This window comes from Mesoplodon mirus (genome assembly GCF_964341445.2).
Source record: "Mesoplodon mirus genome assembly, chromosome: 3".
Taxonomy (NCBI): domain Eukaryota; kingdom Metazoa; phylum Chordata; class Mammalia; order Artiodactyla; family Ziphiidae; genus Mesoplodon; species Mesoplodon mirus.
The window spans coordinates 9726057-9743123 of record NC_138978.1 but is presented as its reverse complement, the minus strand read 5'-3'; the positions used below and the strand labels follow the sequence as shown (position 1 = coordinate 9743123).

Genomic DNA, 17067 nt, shown 5'->3' with positions numbered 1-17067 from the left:
TGTGCACGTGCACACCTCTGGCCTCTCTGCCTGGGCCTTTATACACCCTGGGCAGTTGGCCAGGGGCCTTAGTTTTGTTTGCAGAGTTGTCTAATCAGATATTGGTGTTTAGAAACAAAGTCAGGCTCCTGGAGCCCAAACAAAGGAGAAACAGAGGCCCTCTGGCCTCTTCTGAGCCCCAGTGGTCACAAGAAACAGCATGAGGTGCTCCCAAAATTTCACGGCCAAATAGACTTGAAGTAACCCTCCCTCAGGCTGACAGGGAGTCCTCAGCAGGGAAATGACGGGGCCAGGCCAACCCACACTGGGCATCCAGCTATGAGAAAACTGGTCCCTCTTGCCCATGCTGGCCCGGGCAAACTGGGGACGGGCTGCCCAAGTCACCTTCACACCCTCCTCCTCCTGGGGCCATCTGCTCCCCTGGCAACAAGGAGCCCGTGGCCTTGTGTTCTTCTGTGACAGCACTGCTTGCCTTCTCGACTGTTCCTCATCCCTCTCGCGTCCAGATGTGTGTTCCCACAGAGCCCCCAAATGAAACAGATTCAGGAGCCCTGCAAACCGAGGTCGAATATCTGATAGCAATCTGCCCTTTGTCCACCAAGGAACTCCCCAGGCACCAAGGCCTTAACTCAGAGGTGTAAACCTTCATGGTAGCCCTTACGGTCACAGCTGGGGACACAGGAGGGTCTGGGGCAGGGAGCCTTCCCATGTGACTGTGTCCAAACTCTGGTACCCACCGCTGCCTCAGCTGGTTCAGCTCCATCCAGCGCAGGGAAGGGCATCCGTGACCTTTGGTACCACCTCCGGCCACCCCCGCCATAGTCCAGCACAGCCTCCACCTTGAGGGGCTTGTGAGTGTCCTGACCTGTTCCAAAGGGTGATGTCCATGTGAGGAGTCAGGTGGGGTCACAGTCTTGGGTCCCCACTGGTATCTCTCAGACTAGACAGGGAGCAGGTGACGTGTTTGCCAAGAAGGGTGACGGCCGCTCCTTAGCCCGGGTCAGGCACGGGCTCCATGAACCCGCTCTTCCCATCAAGTCCCAGGCCTGCAGTCACCGAGGGCCTAGGATTGGGGTGCTTCCAAAGCAGTTTCTTTGTATTTCTGTGTGACAGTCAACACCGGATTGTTCTACCATCTACTTCTGCTGTCCCATGTGGCAGCTGCCAGCTATACTTGACTACTGAACTGTGCCTAGTCTGAACTGAGATGCTGAGTATACAACACACAGTGGATGTATTTTTTGGGGAGGTTGATATTATAACATTTATTAAAATAATGCTTTGGGTTAATAGAAACAACAAGGAACCAAAGAATTGAAATGCAAGCTATGTAAAATCCTAACTAAAACCCCAAATTGTCTAAGGTACTCACTCATTCATTAGCTAAATAAAGCCCAAGAAAGACAAGACACCCAACATAATAAAGTACTGTGAAACAACTGGCAAGTTTCAGTTATCAAAATTGCATTTTGTATCCACTGAAGATGTAGTGCACAATAAGAATGCAAAATATCACATTAATAATTGTGTCTAAAAATTCCATACCACATGGAATCTTATTAAATTATTTCATCATGTAGATTCTAGTAATTTCAGGACTATATTAAAAAATGCAAGCCAACATAATATATAGTATGTCATAGTTAAGAGTTAATTGCTAAGGAAAATGCAAGGAATAACTTTTTGTTAAAATATAGGGAAAAGAAGAGAATGTTACTCATTGTTAGAATGGAAAAGATGTAATAATTTTAATAAATGAAATTTTCTTTTGAATTCTTCTTTACTTACTAGCTAAATATATTTTCATTTGAGTATTTCTTAAAAATGTTGTGTCTATTAAATGATAATATTTTGGACACTTGGGTTAAATATATCACTAATTCCATATAATTAGCTTTGAATTTCTTTTTCCTTTTTCTAAAATGCAACTCCTAGAAGAGTTTACGTCTATGACTTGTCCTGTATTTCTATGGGATGGCGCTGGTCTACTTGGTAACACTAGGAGCTATGGATCTCAGCATTGCCCTCCTGTATGGTTCCAAGGCAGAGCTGCCAAAAGGGAAGGTGCATGTGATTTGGGAGGTGAAGGTGAGCCGCAGCTCCTGTGCCTTCAAGGTTATTGTTAGGTTGAGGTGGTGAGAGACAGACATGGGGAGCTGGTGGGTTATGGCAACTCTCAGCCCTGATGGCTGGTCTTGCTGACCCACACTGACCCCCCAGGCCCTTGGCTGTAAACCCTCAGAGGGCAGCCACCAAGAGCCAAGAACCTTCCAAAGACGTCCACCCCAGGCCCCTCCTTAGTCCTACACCTCCTCCCACCCCTGTGTCGGGTCCAACTCCCAGCACCCGAGCTGATTCCCAAATAACCCTCAAGGTTCTGCTTCCCTGATTGCTACCCATCCCTCCAGAGGCAGTGAGGCCTCCTAGTCTATTGGGAGTAAAAAAACCCAAAACACAAAACTGAGAACGTAAAACATCTTGGCTAATGTATCAAAATGCAACTGGACACGTCTCAGAGGCAAGAGGCCTGCTCTGCCCAGGCCTCTAAGATCCCGTGTCCTCCCATTCCACCCACCCCTGGTCAGGCTCCCCCTCCCCTTTGCCATCCCCCTTTCCACTGGCTACTCCTTTCCTGTCCACAAGCAGGCCCACCTCCCTGCTGTTTTTAAAGCACCTAAAAGGAAAAAAACACCCTCACTCTTTCTCTCCTACAGGCAAATTTGAACGCAAGATCTTCGTTCACTGCTTCACCTTTGGATCCTGTTTCAACATCCACCACTCCCAGAACAGCTGGGTGCAGGTCACCTATGGCCTAGTTTCCAAATCCATTGGCTTCTTTTCAGTCTTGCCCAACCTGACCTCCGAGCACAGATGGACACCATGGCCCAGTTTCTCCCTCTAGAACACTTGCTCTGCGATCTTCACCTCTTTACTGGCCTTCCGTGGCTCCTCCTTCTCTCCCAGTCTCTCCATCAGGTCTCCCCAGGGTTCGGACCTTAGTCCACGTCTCTCCTCACTTTACGCCCTCTCTGAGCACTGTCATTTACTCCGAGGTATATTTATTTATTTCTTAATTTATTTTTGGCTGCATTGGGTCTTTTTTGCTGCGCACAGGCTTTCTCTAGTTGCCGCGAGCGGGGGCTACTCTTCGTTGCGGTGCGCAGGCTTCTCACTGTGGCGGCTTCTCTTGTTGCAGAGCAGGGGCTCTAGACGTGCGGGCTTCAGTAGCTGTGGCATGCAGGCTCAGTAGTTGTGATGCACGGGCTTCATTGCTCCACAGCATGTGGGATTTTCCTGGACCAGGGCTCGAACCCATGTCCCCTGCACTGGCAGGCAGATTCTTAACCACTGTGCCACCAGGGAAGTCCCACTCCAAGGTATATTTAAACTATCATTTCCAAAGGAATGACTCCCAAATCTCTATCTTTCCAACACTGCTCACTGGAGGTTCCATAGAGTCCCAAGTTCAATGTGTCCAAAATGAAACTCATCACCTGCCCATCCTCTTCCCAGTTTTCCATCTTCAAGTAGTGTAGTCAAGATCCTTCCTGTTACAAATGACTTACACAAGTAAATGAACCTTTGAACGGATTTAAGTAAAGCCCAGGGCCTCAAGTGATGTCATGAGGACTTGGCCTCTCTCCATTTTGCTTCACTCTGGGACAGGCCCTCCCCACACACTGGTTCCCGGCAGCTCCAGGCTCATAACTTCCATGTTCAAGTCCAGTGGAAAGACAGCATCTCTTCCTGGCAACTTCTGCCCAAGTTCCTGGATTCCCTCTGATTGGACCATGTATCCATTCTAGAACCAATCCCTGTATCCAGGGATAGGATTGCACTGCTTGGTAATTGGACTACATACAGTCCACAGAGAGCTGATTCTGGTCAGGCAATAATGGTCCTTCCACCTCCCAGCACATACACACAGTCAATGTACTAGGTGGATTCTTTTTTCTTGTTTTCTCTCCATTTCCTTAGTTTAACCCCTTCTTATCTTCTCTTGCCTGGACAATTTGAATAGTTCCCTAAGGAGAACTTCTCCCTCTGGTCACTTCTGTTCCATCCAACCTCCACACCACCAACATCCCTGTAGTTTTGTGTGTCAGTAATTTGTTCATGTCCTTGCTGAGTGGAAGTCCATCCTTTTTTATCCACTCACCTGTTGATGGACATTTGTTTCCAGGATTTGGCTATTATGATTAAACGTTTGTGTACAAGTCTTTGTGTGGACATCTTTCCATTTCTCTTGAGTAGATACCTAGGAGTAGAACTGATGGGTCATATGGTGAGTGTACGTTTAACTCTGAGAAACTGCCAAGCTGTCTTCCAAACTAGTTTCACTATTTCACATTCCCACCAGCAATGTATGAGAATTCCATGTGCCCCCCATCCTTGCCAATACTTGCTATCACCATATTTTTAAATTTTAGTTATTCTACAGGTGTGTAGTGGTATTTTACTGTGGTTTTAATGTGCATTTCCTTGGGAGTGGGGTATTGCACATTTTTCACGTGCTTTTTGGCCTTCTATTTCTTTTGTGAAGTGTTTGTTGAGATGCTTGCTTATTTTCAATTGGGCTTCATGACTTATTGAATTAATTTGCTAAAAAGTTGTTAAGAAATTTTGCATCTATGTCCATGAGGGATATTGGTCTTTGGTTTTCTTATAAAAATTCTGTTTGTTTTTGCTATCAGAGTAATGCTAACCTCATAAAATGATTTGGAAAGTGCTTTCTCCTCTATTTTCTGAAAGGATTTGTATAGGATTGATATTAATTTTTCCTTAAATGTTTGATGGGATTCACAAGTAAAACCATCTAGGCCGGGAGTTTTCTTTGTGGGAAGGTTTTTAATTACAAATTTAGTTTCTTTAATAGATAAAAGGCTATTCAGATTTTCTATTTCTTCTGTCAATTTTGGTAATATGTGCCTTTCAAAAAATGTGTCCCATTTTATGAGTTGTCAGATTTAAAAGCAAAAAGTTGTTCATAATATCTCCTTGTTATCCTTTAAATGTCTGTACAATCTGTAATGATGTCCCATTTTTTTCACTGTGGACTATTTGGGGCAGGAGGTAGGCGGGATAAAAAGAGCCAGATTCTAATGTTCCACAGTAGGAAATCAGTAGATAACACCTCTGATGGGAAGAAATCAAGAATAGGTGGTAAAAACATGGTATTTAGAAAAAATGGAGGTAAATACAAGAAAAAACTGGAAAAGAGATGAAAGTAGTTGCCTCTGTGGACAGGATCAGTGTGGGGTGGGGCATGGTGAGGCAAAGGATGGAAACAGTTCATTCTAAACTAGTACCAAGTTCAAGTTCAGGGTTCTTTCATTCTAGATCTTGCCTATCATTTGCCTTTCTCTCCCCCAATTCAGGCTGGGCTGAAGATGTGCTCCTTGTTTCAATCCTTCAGTGAACTCCTCTTATTAGCATCATTAAGGGCCTTGGCTCAGTCTGGTTTCCCTGGTGGTCAGACCCAATTCCTATCCCACTTGCAGAGATGGCAGACCTGGACATCCCCAAGGATCCTTACTTTGGGCCAGTGGTGTACCTGGTATACCTGGTATACAAATTTTGATTATGTTGGTTATAGGCCTATATAAAAATGTTTATTTAAATAATTGTCCAGTAACTTGTAGGTGAATTTTAATAAAATCAATATGTCTGCAAAAAGTACAATTTGAGCAACTAATAAATCATACGATTGATATCATGCTTGATTTTCTTTGTTTCATTCGTGAACTAAAATTTGCACTTTCCAAACAAAAATATTACACTTCATAGTCTGCACTCTGTTGCACTGTTTAAAAGTTTAACCACCGGGGCTTCCCTGGTGGCGCAGTGGTTGAGAGTCCGCCTGCTGATGCAGGGGACACAGGTTCGTGCTCCGGTCTGGGAAGATCCCACATGCTGCAGAGTGGCTAGGCCCGTGAGCCATGGCTACTGAGCCTGCGCGTCCGGAGCCTGTGCTCTGCAACGGGAGAGGCCACAACAGTGAGAGGCCCGCGTACCGCAAAAAAAAAAAAAAAAAAAATTTAACCACCAATAAAAACTGTAAGTGGGGGCTTCCCTGGTGGCGCAGTGGTTGAGAGTCTGCCTGCCGATGCAGGGGGCACGAAGTCTGGGAAGATCCCACATGCCGCGGAGCGGCTGGGCCCGTGAGCCGTGGCCGCTGAGCCTGCGCGTCCGGAGCCTGTGCTCCGCAACGGGAGAGGCCACAGCAGTGAGAGGCCCGTGCACCGCAAAAAAAAAACAACTGTAAGTGGTTACACAGAATGACAGAATTGGAGCAATTCAAGTTTTGCTTCATGTTTATAATCACTGTCTATTATCATTTACTTCAAATAAATTATTTAAATGCAGGGATATGTAGGAACACAGGGGCTGGAAACGTGAACTGTGCCCCAAGTAGGCTTGAACGATTCCAAAACAGTACAACTTCATCTCCAGATGAGGGTGTGAAGCTGAGTTTGTGTGTGTTGTGGGCCCACTGTATACCTGGGAGTTCTCAGAATTAATTTCCATGTAGAATACAATCTTTTATTAAAGGATAATTAATATAAATGTGCTAATTCAAAGCTTCCATATATATTATTAAAACTCAGCAGAACTTAGACCCACTGAAGATGTTTAAGTGGAGGAGAACTTTATCACAGATCTTGTTTAGAATTGCCAAGTGCGTGATGATAAAAAGCAGACTGGCTTTTAGTCTTAATTTCCTGATTGTTTTTTAATTGTCTGCAGGCAGCCATGTAACCATTCCCCTTAGTATGTCACAGTCATGGGCCGACCATTCAATGGCCACTCTGTCACAGGGAAGGACACTCACTGTCTCTTGACCCGCCATCCACACTTTACCCTCTCATCTTAGCTTCTGCTTCCAGAATCCCAACAGACCTTTTCTTACAGGCGTTGTCCTCCACACTGTTGAATCCAGCACACATCTTACTGGGCTTTTCAGCATCATCCAAGCAGTTGACCATGTCCTCTTTCTGGAAACATTCTCTTGTACTTCTCCACCCATGTGTCCGTGCGCTCTTTCCCAGCCTCCTTTGCTGGCTCACACTCCTAGCCGCACCCATTAAATGTCGGCGACCCCAGGGCCTGATCCAGCCCCTCTTCTCCTCTGCTGTTCCACTCTCACTAGAATTGAATCGACTCCCATCACACCAAACACTGCTCACAGGCAAGCCACTCTCACGTTCTAAACTGCCTACTTCCCATCTCCACTCAACAGGTCACTGACAAAGCAAATATGACCATAACCTAAGACATCCATTTATTCATTTGACCTTCCACAAATATGTAACTGTCAGTAAATGGACACCAGCCATAAACATCCAGCTTTTTTAAAAAAATGAATTTATTTATTTTTATTTTTGGCTGCATTGGGTCTTCGTTGCTGTGCGTGGGCTTTCTCTAGCTGAAGCGAGCGGCAGCTACTCTTCATTGCGGTGAGGGGGCTTCTCTTGTTGCGGAGCACGGGCTCTAGGCTCGGGGGCTTCAGTAGTCGTGGCACGCGGCCTCAGTAGTTGTGGCTCGCAGGCTCTAGAGCGCAGGCTCAGTAGTTGTGGCACACAGGCTTAGTTGCTCCGTGGCATATGGGATGTTCCCGGACCAGGGCTCGAACCCGTGTCCCCTGCACTGGCAGGCGGATTCTTTTTTTTTTTTCTTTTTTTGCGGTACGCGGACCTCTCACTGCTGTGGCCTCTCTCATCGCGGAGCACAGGCTCTGGACGCACAGGCCCAGCGGCCATGGCTCACGGGCCCAGCCACTCCACGGCACGCGGGATCCTCCCGGACCGGGGCACGAACCCGCGTCCCCTGCATCAGCAGGGGGACTCTCAACCACTGCACCACCAGGGAAGTCCAAACATCCAGCTCTTCCTCCAATATTCTCCCGTCTCGGTAACCACACCACTGGTCACCAGGTTACCTAAGCTGGAAACCCAGGAATGGCCCTTGATACCTCGTTCCCTCTCATCCCCTGCATTAAATCAATCCCTCTGTCTCATCTATTCTTCCTCGAAAACACATCTCAAGTCTGTACCTCTTTCCCTCTCCACCGCCCGCTCCTGGTCCAAGCCACGATCGTTTCTTACCTGGACCACTGCAGCGGCCTTGCTCCCTTCACGTGTCCTCCTCATTCTCCATTTTGCAGCCAGAGAGGTATTTTTGGAGATGCCAATCTTGCGTGACATCCTCTGCTTAAAACCCTTCCCCTATGTGGTGTACAGAGCCCGACGTGACCCGGCCCGTCTCTCCAGCCTCATCGCACTGCGCTGCAGCCAGTCTGGGGACCCTGGTCCTCCACGGGCCGAGCAGCTCCTCACGCCCAGGATGTCCCATGTGCACTGCTCTCTCCTCTTTGCCTCGCTCGCTCTTCTCAGCCCTTCTGGGCTCAGACTACCCACCTCCTCCCCAGTGAAGCGTTCCCTGCCCCGCCCTGAGGTCCACTAGCCCAGGGAGGGCAGTGAGAGTGTCACCCTACCCATTGCCTATCCCTGGCACCCAGTCCTGAGGCTGGCCCCCAGGTAGATGCTCACAGCAAGGGCTGGCAGTGCCTCCCTGTTGTGGGAGGGACAGAGGCTTAGTGACTGGCATCAGAATGACCTGTGTTGTCTGGGAACACACCTCGGGACGGGTGGTCTCTGTGGACAAACCATTCAACAGAATGGAGTGCTGCCTTTCTGCAGGCTTGGCCCAACTTCCCAGAAGTCCCCGTGTACCCCTGAAGTGAAGCACCTCCGGGAAACATGACCCAAAGGCCGGGCTTTTCCCCCTGAAGCTGCCCTGGGAGTCATGTCAGCACCTCCCCCGCTTCCCTCTTCTCCCCACACCACCCCCCGCGGGGCTCACTCACCCAGGGTTTCCAAGGATCAAATTGGCCTAGATCCACACACTTCCTCCGAGGCAAAATGTACCCATGACTTTTTTGTGCTTTTGAGTTAGACCAGAATAAGCATGAGGTGTGAAGGTTTATTACCCCCTGAGAACTGTTTACACCAGGCGTGTTGCTTGGTAAAGACCGTGGGGGGCACATGTCCGGGCTCGTCTGAGAGTATGAAGTGGGTGGGCGCAGGGCCGGAGGCTCGGCAGGGCCATTGTTCCAGCATCAATTCCTTCTAAAGTCCCAGCTGGATTACTTGGAGGCAGCTTAATTAAGGCTGCTGTGTTTGCTTCTTTCTCCTTTCTTCTAACTTTAAGTACTTACTGCTGTTCCAGCGGAATACAGAGAACTTGCTTCTCTGGCCACTCGGAAGATGTAGGTCAGAGCTCTCTTACCAAAAAATAAGTAAAATCATACAGGATTTGATTAATATAGTCCATAAACTTCTAACTGAAAGTATGTACGTGTCTGTCTGTCCATACATCCATCCCTCCCTCCCTCCCTCTATCCTACCTACTTACCTTTCTTTACATGCCTCAGAGAATATACTTTTGTTTCATATGCTCATGGAACATTTATAAAAACTGATCAAGTAATTGGACAAAAAAAACACAACAGATTTTTTTAAATGTAGAAAACTTCAGGTTACATTTGCTGATTATAATCCAATAAAATTCAAAATAGCTAATTTAAGGAGGATACTTTTTTTAATATTTAGAAATTACAAACACATTCCTAGGTAGCTCTAAGATGAAAGAAGAAGTCAAAAGTAAATTAAAAACTACACAGAAAGCAATTAAAGAACACTTAATACCAAAATCTATGTGATAAACAAAGCTGTATTTAGAAAAAAATGTATAACCCTAAAATGTCATCATTATTCAAGAAGATAGGTGAAAAAAACTAAACGAAACTAAACACCTGTCTTAGAAAGCAAGAAAAGAACAGTAAAGATAAATCAAAACAAGCCAGGTAGGAGAAACAAAAGATTAAAGGTACAATCAATAGAATAATAAAAACAAAGTAGCAAAGAGAAACCAATCCCAAACTGGTTCTCTGAAAAGAATAGTAACTTCCTCAAAGACTTAGTTATGAAAAAAAAATAGTAAAAATATGCAAGATTAAGAATGAGAAAGGAGAAATAACCAGATATAGGAAGTATTAACATAATCTTTAGAGAATACATACAAATTTATGGCAACAAATTTAAAAAACCTAAAGAGAACTGGATGATTTTTGAGAAACCAAATACGCTACCAAAATTGACCTATGAAGCAGTGGGAAACTTGAATACTCCAATTAGCAGAGGACATGGGGGTGGGAATGGGGGGTGGCGGGTGATGATTAAAAGGAATCTTTGAAAAAGATCCTGGAACCTGATGGATTTGAGGCCTACTTTCATCTAACTTTTAAAAACTAGAACTAGAAACTCCAAGTCTTAAGTCTTGCAAGCCACAGAAAATGGTGGAGAGTTCTCCTATGCATTTTATGAAGGCAGCATAATCTTAATTCTAAAATCTGAAGAGACTGTGAAATGAGAATATTATAGATAGACCCCCTCTCACTATAAAGATGAAAAGACTCAAAATACTAGCCAAAAGAACCAGGAAATGTATCAAAAGAATAACAGATTAACACATTATGACCAAATGGGGCTTATTCCAGGGACTAAGGGTGGTGTGATACCAGGAAATCTGTCAATATAATGTATTCCATTTTAAAAAAATTAAAGGAGAAGAAACAATATGGTCATAACAATAGATGCTGAAAGGGTTTTGCTGTCATTCAACAGCCATTCCTAACCTAGATTCCTACAAACAAAATGAAAAGATGGTCAGACTCACTGCTGGTAATTCACTAAAGGAAGAATGAAATGGGACTTGTCCCTATTAGACTGGTTGACATTTCTGGCGGGGGCACAGAGAGAGGGCACTCAGGTGGGCCGCAGCCCTCCACATCCCCACCAGCGTTTCTGGAAAGTGATCTTGCGTGTATCCTTGGGGACAATCGGCTGCTGGGAATCTACTGCACAGAAATAAAACTAGTGCATAAGCACGTAAGTAGGAGGGTGTCTACTGTAGCGCTGGTATTAGGGGGCGGGGTGGTGGTGGCGTGAGAATCAAGTGAATGCCCTTCAATACAGGAACCGTCGAGTCCACACAGGACAGTCACACCATCAGTTGTGCTGCATTTAAGGGGACAGTGTTACACCAACCTGAAGGTAACACTGAGAAGGTACAGAAAAGTATACGATTCCAACGTTATGAAAACGAACGTTGGGAACGACATATGACTATGTCTGTGTTCTATGTCTGTATGTAATCACACGAACATAGTGAGAACACAGGCCATCCACGAGTTCATTGGTTTTGAGGTGGAGTTGGGAGGGATAGGGGGCCGAAGCAATAGCTGCCCTCATAGGCTGTAACATAGATATGAAATTCTATTTTTGCTTCGCATTTGTATGCAAAAATTTTAAATCTGACGTTTGAAAGTTTCAACAGGATTATTCCTGTTGAATAATCAAACAGGAATAAAAAGCAAAGTTTCCTTCTTCCTTTGGTGTCCACCATTGCTTCAGGCACCTCCCAGCCAGAGAGACGCAGCTTGGACCAGCACCTACTCCTCAGGACCTGGTCTCCATCGTGACCTGGTGTCTGAGGTCGGGGGAGGAGTGCCGTGCGCCCTTTCTGTGCCTGGCGTCCTGGGACAGCTTGTCTTCAGATGCCGGCCCCCTGCTCTGGGAGCCCCTGCAGTATTCTAGTTGTGCTCTCGTTTGGGGGAGTGAGCCTCCCCTCCCCTCCCTGACGGTGGACGGGGTATTTGAATGAGTGGGGAGCATTTCCTGATGAAATCCAATTCTTTGCCTATTCCATGCTGAACCCTGCAGCTGAATGTGGCTGGAGAAAAACACCAGCAGGCTGCCTGGTCTCACTTTAAATTCCTGATCACCAACCTCAAATGGGCCCGTGTGTTGCCTGGCAAACATCCCGTACCTCCCTGGTCTGTTCACTTTCCCTTTATCCTAAATGACCGTTTCTACCTCTCCCTTCTCTCCAAATCTCCATCCCCTCCTGCCCCGTCCTTACTCTCTGCTGACCTCCCTGGGAAAACAGAAGAAAGCAAATGAGCATCTCCAGTAGTTTCGACCTCATCTGCCCATGTCCCCGGCCAGCCAGGCTCCCTTCTCCCCGATATCATCGCCCCTCGTCTCTGGAAGCACCAGCCATCTCTCGCCACTTACGGCCGGATTACTCCAGAGAGCTGTCCATATTCACTTTCTCCAATCTCTCTTCATTTTTTTCTTGAATCTATGTATCCGGCCTTCACCCTCCCCACTCCACTGAAACCACCCTTAGGAAGGCCTCCAGTGACCTCAATGCTGTAAATCCAGTGTTCACTGCTGGTCCTCAGCCTACTTCGTCAGCAGCCTTTGACAGTTCATCTCCCTCCTCTGTGGACCTTTCTGGACCCCACGCCCTCCTGGTCTCACTCCCGACTCTGGAAGGCGCTCCTCTGTCTCCTTTGCTGCTCCTCTCCACCTGCCCTAAACTCTTAAACTTCAGGGACCCCCAGGACTCAGATCTTGGACCTCTTTTCTTTGCTGCCCTCCCCGCACTGCCCCACTCCTTTGAGGATTTCATATTTCATCCGGGCTCCACTTGTCCCTTGCATGATGACTCCCAATCTTATGCCTTTGGCCTGCACTCATCCCTGGAACTCCAGGGCCCGGCTGCCCTCTTGACCTGTCCAGTAATATCAAGTAGGCACCTTGAACTTAACCAATCCTGCTCCTCCTGAAGTCCCCTCCTCAGAAACGACAACTTCCATCCTGCCAGGGCCTGGACCAGTAACCTCAGAGTGGTGAGGTGAGAGCAGCCAACACGAAGCCCGGCCCTGGCTGACGGGAAGGGCTGCCAACTCTGGGAAGCTAAGCAAGGCCCAAGGTGCAGGGCTGGCCTGGGAACGCGCTTGCCCGGAGCGAGGGAGAGGCTGCGTGTGACTGCACGTGTTGTAATACGTTTGGCATTTGTCGTTGGCGAGGGTTCTACAATCTATGGGACAGCAAGAAACCAGAAGGAAACAACATGTTTGGAAGTCAACAGAGCATTTTATTCCACAGGAAGAAAAATAACGACTCTGATATGAGAAACAGATTCAAGAGTCTCAACAGATTGGTGAGCGTAAGAGTGTTCACACGGTGGAGACCCAGATACTTTATTTTCAGAATATTATCGAGCAGCTACTATGGTATTTTGAGGCACAGATGATGCTTAAAAACAAAGTGGCCCAGGAGCCTTCCAAACCCCGAGGTGCGTCTCCACCACGGTGAGGCACTCGGGCCGCTAAGAGGCCATGTTTCTGTTTCCCAGTCGGCGGCAAGCAGGCCCAGGTGTGGGAAGCACAGAACAGCCAGCCTTTCTGGTGGGTGAGGAAAGCAGCTGTGGCCAGGCGGTGATGCGGCCAGCTGTGCTGGGTCAGGGCATCAAGGGGGCTTTGCTTTCTGCTTGCCCAATGTCTCCTGATTCAATTTACTTTACTTTCCTCGGAGAGGAACTGGGTTCTTGAGGCACCAAGAAAATCAGCAGAAATGATCCTAACGAAGCCTCAGACATCGCTGGCTAAACACCAGTTTAAAAGCCAGAGCCAGGGCCTGCTTCCTCCAAAGCTTTGGATTTTTTCCTGGCAAACCAGGACACTATGTCCAAAGCCCCTGAAACCTTATCATCACCAGGCCTGGCACGAGGGCCGCGAGGGCGGGGGGAGCCCGAGAAGCTCCTAGCTGGCACCCACCCCCCAACCCCGCCCCATTTGGTCTTTGGATCCCAGTTTAACATCTGCCTCTTCCAAGGCGCAAACGTCAGGGGGGAGTTGTGCAGTAGGGAGATGAGCAACTACTGTATCTTGAGGGCTGATGAAATTTAGAAAGGAGCCGGGAGGAGGGCACCTCAGCACCCCTCTGGAGTCTCCTGGAAGCACCATTCCACAGCGCAGCCCTCAACCAACTTCCCGTGGGCAGAGCTGCAGAGAACACCGGTTGCCGCTGGGCCCAAAGTCAGGCTTCCTTAGTAATACCAAGCTCCTCAATCCAACAGAACTCCCAAGTGACTTCATTACAGAAAGTGACAGAAGGCTCACTGACACAAACCATCAACCCTCTGACAGTCTCATCGTTAAGAGGTCATGATCTCAGGCAGTGCGTTCCTGATGACAAAAACCACAAGCCAAACTTGTGGGGTGCAGGGTGGGAGGCTGGTGAGGAAGGCAAGAAGCCTGCAGGGAGCCGCACCTGGCGCACGGCTGTGGCCCAGCAGAACCAACCAACCGACGGGCCAAAAACCCACCCCGACCCTTCAAAAGGTGGGCTTCAATTCTGCAGTCCATGAACCCAGAGTTCAGTGAAGACCATATACAAATCCTGGACTTCAAGACGAGCCCTGAAAACACTATTTTGCCAAAGCACTCTAAGCACTTGGGTTAAAGCTCTTAGAAAACACACACACACACACACACACACACACACACACACACACACACCCCACTCCCACCCCCCCGAGTGGGGAGAGAAAGGCAGATTAGCTTCATTTGTGTTTTGGAAGGATCTGGGTCATGAGTTATAAACACCAAAACCTTCCACGCATCCACTGATCCGATGGGTCCTTTTAGATCTCAGCTACATGTGACATGGTTGTAGAGACCGACTAGATTTATTAAAATAAAAATTAAAAAATCACAAAGCTAGTCATTCATTCTAGGCCTCCCCTCTCCCTACCTTGGTTATTCCCTACAGAAAAGAGAAACCACAGAAACAAGACCCAGGAAGGAGAGGACACTCGGTCTAGGCCTTGCCACCGGTTGGAATTTAAAACCAAGGGCAAGTGGTATTTTGGCCAAATCTTGGCCCCAAACTTACAAGAACAGCTTTTTAGCACTCAGATTTCATTCCCTTTTCTAAGACTCTCTCCTTCTCCCTTCTCACCCCAGGGCTGCCGTCACTGCGTCCCCAGGGCTGCGGGGCTGGGTGGCTGCCTGTAGCTTTATTAAGGAGAACAGAGTCCCAGGACCTCCTGCTGCTGCTGCTCAGGAGAGGGAACACTCTCGCTGTGGGTTTTTGATAACTTTGTGGATTTCTGATCTGTTAAACAGTCCTATGGGATTTTTTTTTCCCTTCTAAGTTATCAGAGCCTACCAATGTTTCAAACTGGCCTCTGATAATAACCCAAGCAAACCTTACAATGCTGGCGTGTGTGTGTGCGTGGTAACAGAACACACCTCAAAGTTTTACCTCAAGTCTGGCAAGACTAGTCAGGAGAGAGCCAGTGAGACAGGCAGATAAAAAATAATTTGTGACACTCTAAGAACTGCCTTTAAACTGGGGTAGAAATAAATAAAAGATGTGTCCGAGTCACTCCCCTAGGCCTCATCAAGGGCTGGCTCTGGGTCTAGACACTTCGGTTCGGGGCTCCAGCCGGGACGAGCACAGGTTTCAAACGCGTCGCTCTTGGAGCGCCGGCCCCCTCACCTCAGCCCACCTAACCGTGAATATTCTAGTTTCCCAAACTAAGGCATAACATTCTGCAGCTTCCAAGAATCCCTCTTCACGGACAGTACCCTGAATGAGACGTGTAGAATTAGTGCAATAGAAGATCCGATATAATTTTATATTACTTTACAGTTAACAAACCTTTACACACATCACAGGCCCTGTTCAGAAATGCTCCTATGTATTTACAAACACACAGTTGTACATATATACACGTTAACAAAATACAGGGCAATCTAAAAATGAGATTGATCTCAGTTACACTTTTGCTTTGTTTTAAACGTTATTCAACCAATGCCTCTTAAAAATCACCTCCCCATAATCTAAAGGAACCCCCTGCCCCACAAATTAATATGCTTCCATTTGTAACCCCGCTCACCAGTATTTACTCTCCCTCTTGATAGCATCCCCCAAACCTTATTCTGGTTTCCTCTAATTTAAGCCAAGCCCACGGGCCTCTCTCCTCCTGATTGGTCTGGGGTCTACGTCTGGGAGTGTCCCTCCAGCAGCTGGGGTTTCTCAGGAGTCCAGCTCCAACTGCTCTTGGTTTTCATTGAGTCTTAACATAAGTTGCTGTTCATAGTAAAGGCTCTTTGCATAGTTTATTTCTTGTGATAACTTGATAGCAAGGACCTCTGATTTCACGTGGACCTGAAGGAAAGGACAGAATGAGTGACCTGCCCCCAAGGTGGGAAAAAGCCAAACAGAGTCACAGGACACGGGCCACTGAAATCCACCCAGGCAGCAGCTCCCAGCCTGACTGCGGATCAGAACAGCATGGGTGTAGTTTAAAGAGACAGATTCCCAGGGCCCTACTCCTAGTTATGCCCATTCGAGGTCTGGGGTGGATCTCTGGAATCTGTATCTTTAACTTATTCCCCAGGTGACTGTGCAGTCGACCCATAATCCCCTGACATTTGGGACTGCCTGTAACTGAGAACTGAGTTTCAGCTCCGAGGTGTGAGGATCAGCTGAGGTGAGACTAACAAAGACTTGGGATTCAAATCTAAAGTCTGGTGATGGTCAAAGCACACAAATGCCCTCGAGGCCTTTCTTATCAAGAAAGCTCACTTGCCTTGAAAGGGCGAGAAAGTGCAGCTGGGCAAAGCTCCCCACCTCCGAAAGGAACTTGTGGAAATACTCAGGCTTTTGGGTGTTAACTCAATTAATCTACCGGCCCTAACCTAAGCCAATGACCCCAGGGGAGCCTGCACAAGCCAAACCAAACCCAAGCGCATTCCTGGGCAGGGAGAAGGTCAAGGGAGAGAGGCCCAAAAAGGCTGGTTGCTGTTTCTCATCTGTGGAAACACTGAGATAAGCAGGGCCATTTTGAATGGCACGTCATTCTCGAATGCAGGCTTGAAAATCCTAGCATTCCAGGTGAAAAATGAGCAGGGCTAACACCTGGTTTCATGAAAAGATCCCACGTTAGAACATGGCTGGCGGTGGGGTCCCTCACACGTGCTTCTGCCGAGCCCACAACAGCCCCTCCGAGCGGAGGCACCAGAGTGGTCCAGGCTGCCAGCCCTGGAGCTGCACGGCACGTGGGTTTGAACCCCAGCTCCCTCCTCCCTTGAGCAAGTCACCTGTCCTCACCAAGCCTCCTTACCAGTCAAGTGGGGACAACAGC

At 47.6% G+C, this 17067-nt stretch overlaps 1 protein-coding gene across 4 annotated transcripts in view; it reads right to left on the bottom strand.

Moving 5' to 3' along the window:
- Positions 1-12984: 12984 nt before the first annotated feature.
- VPS13D (vacuolar protein sorting 13 homolog D) overlaps positions 12985-17067 on the bottom strand; it is a 246835-nt gene continuing 242752 nt past the window's right edge. For all 4 annotated transcript variants that reach the window (XM_082615828.1, XM_082615825.1, XM_082615826.1 and 1 more), the window contains one exon: positions 12985-16088. In XM_082615828.1, coding sequence (XP_082471954.1) covers positions 15957-16088 — 132 coding nt within the window. In that variant the 3' untranslated portion in view covers positions 12985-15956. The remainder of the gene's footprint in view (positions 16089-17067) is intronic.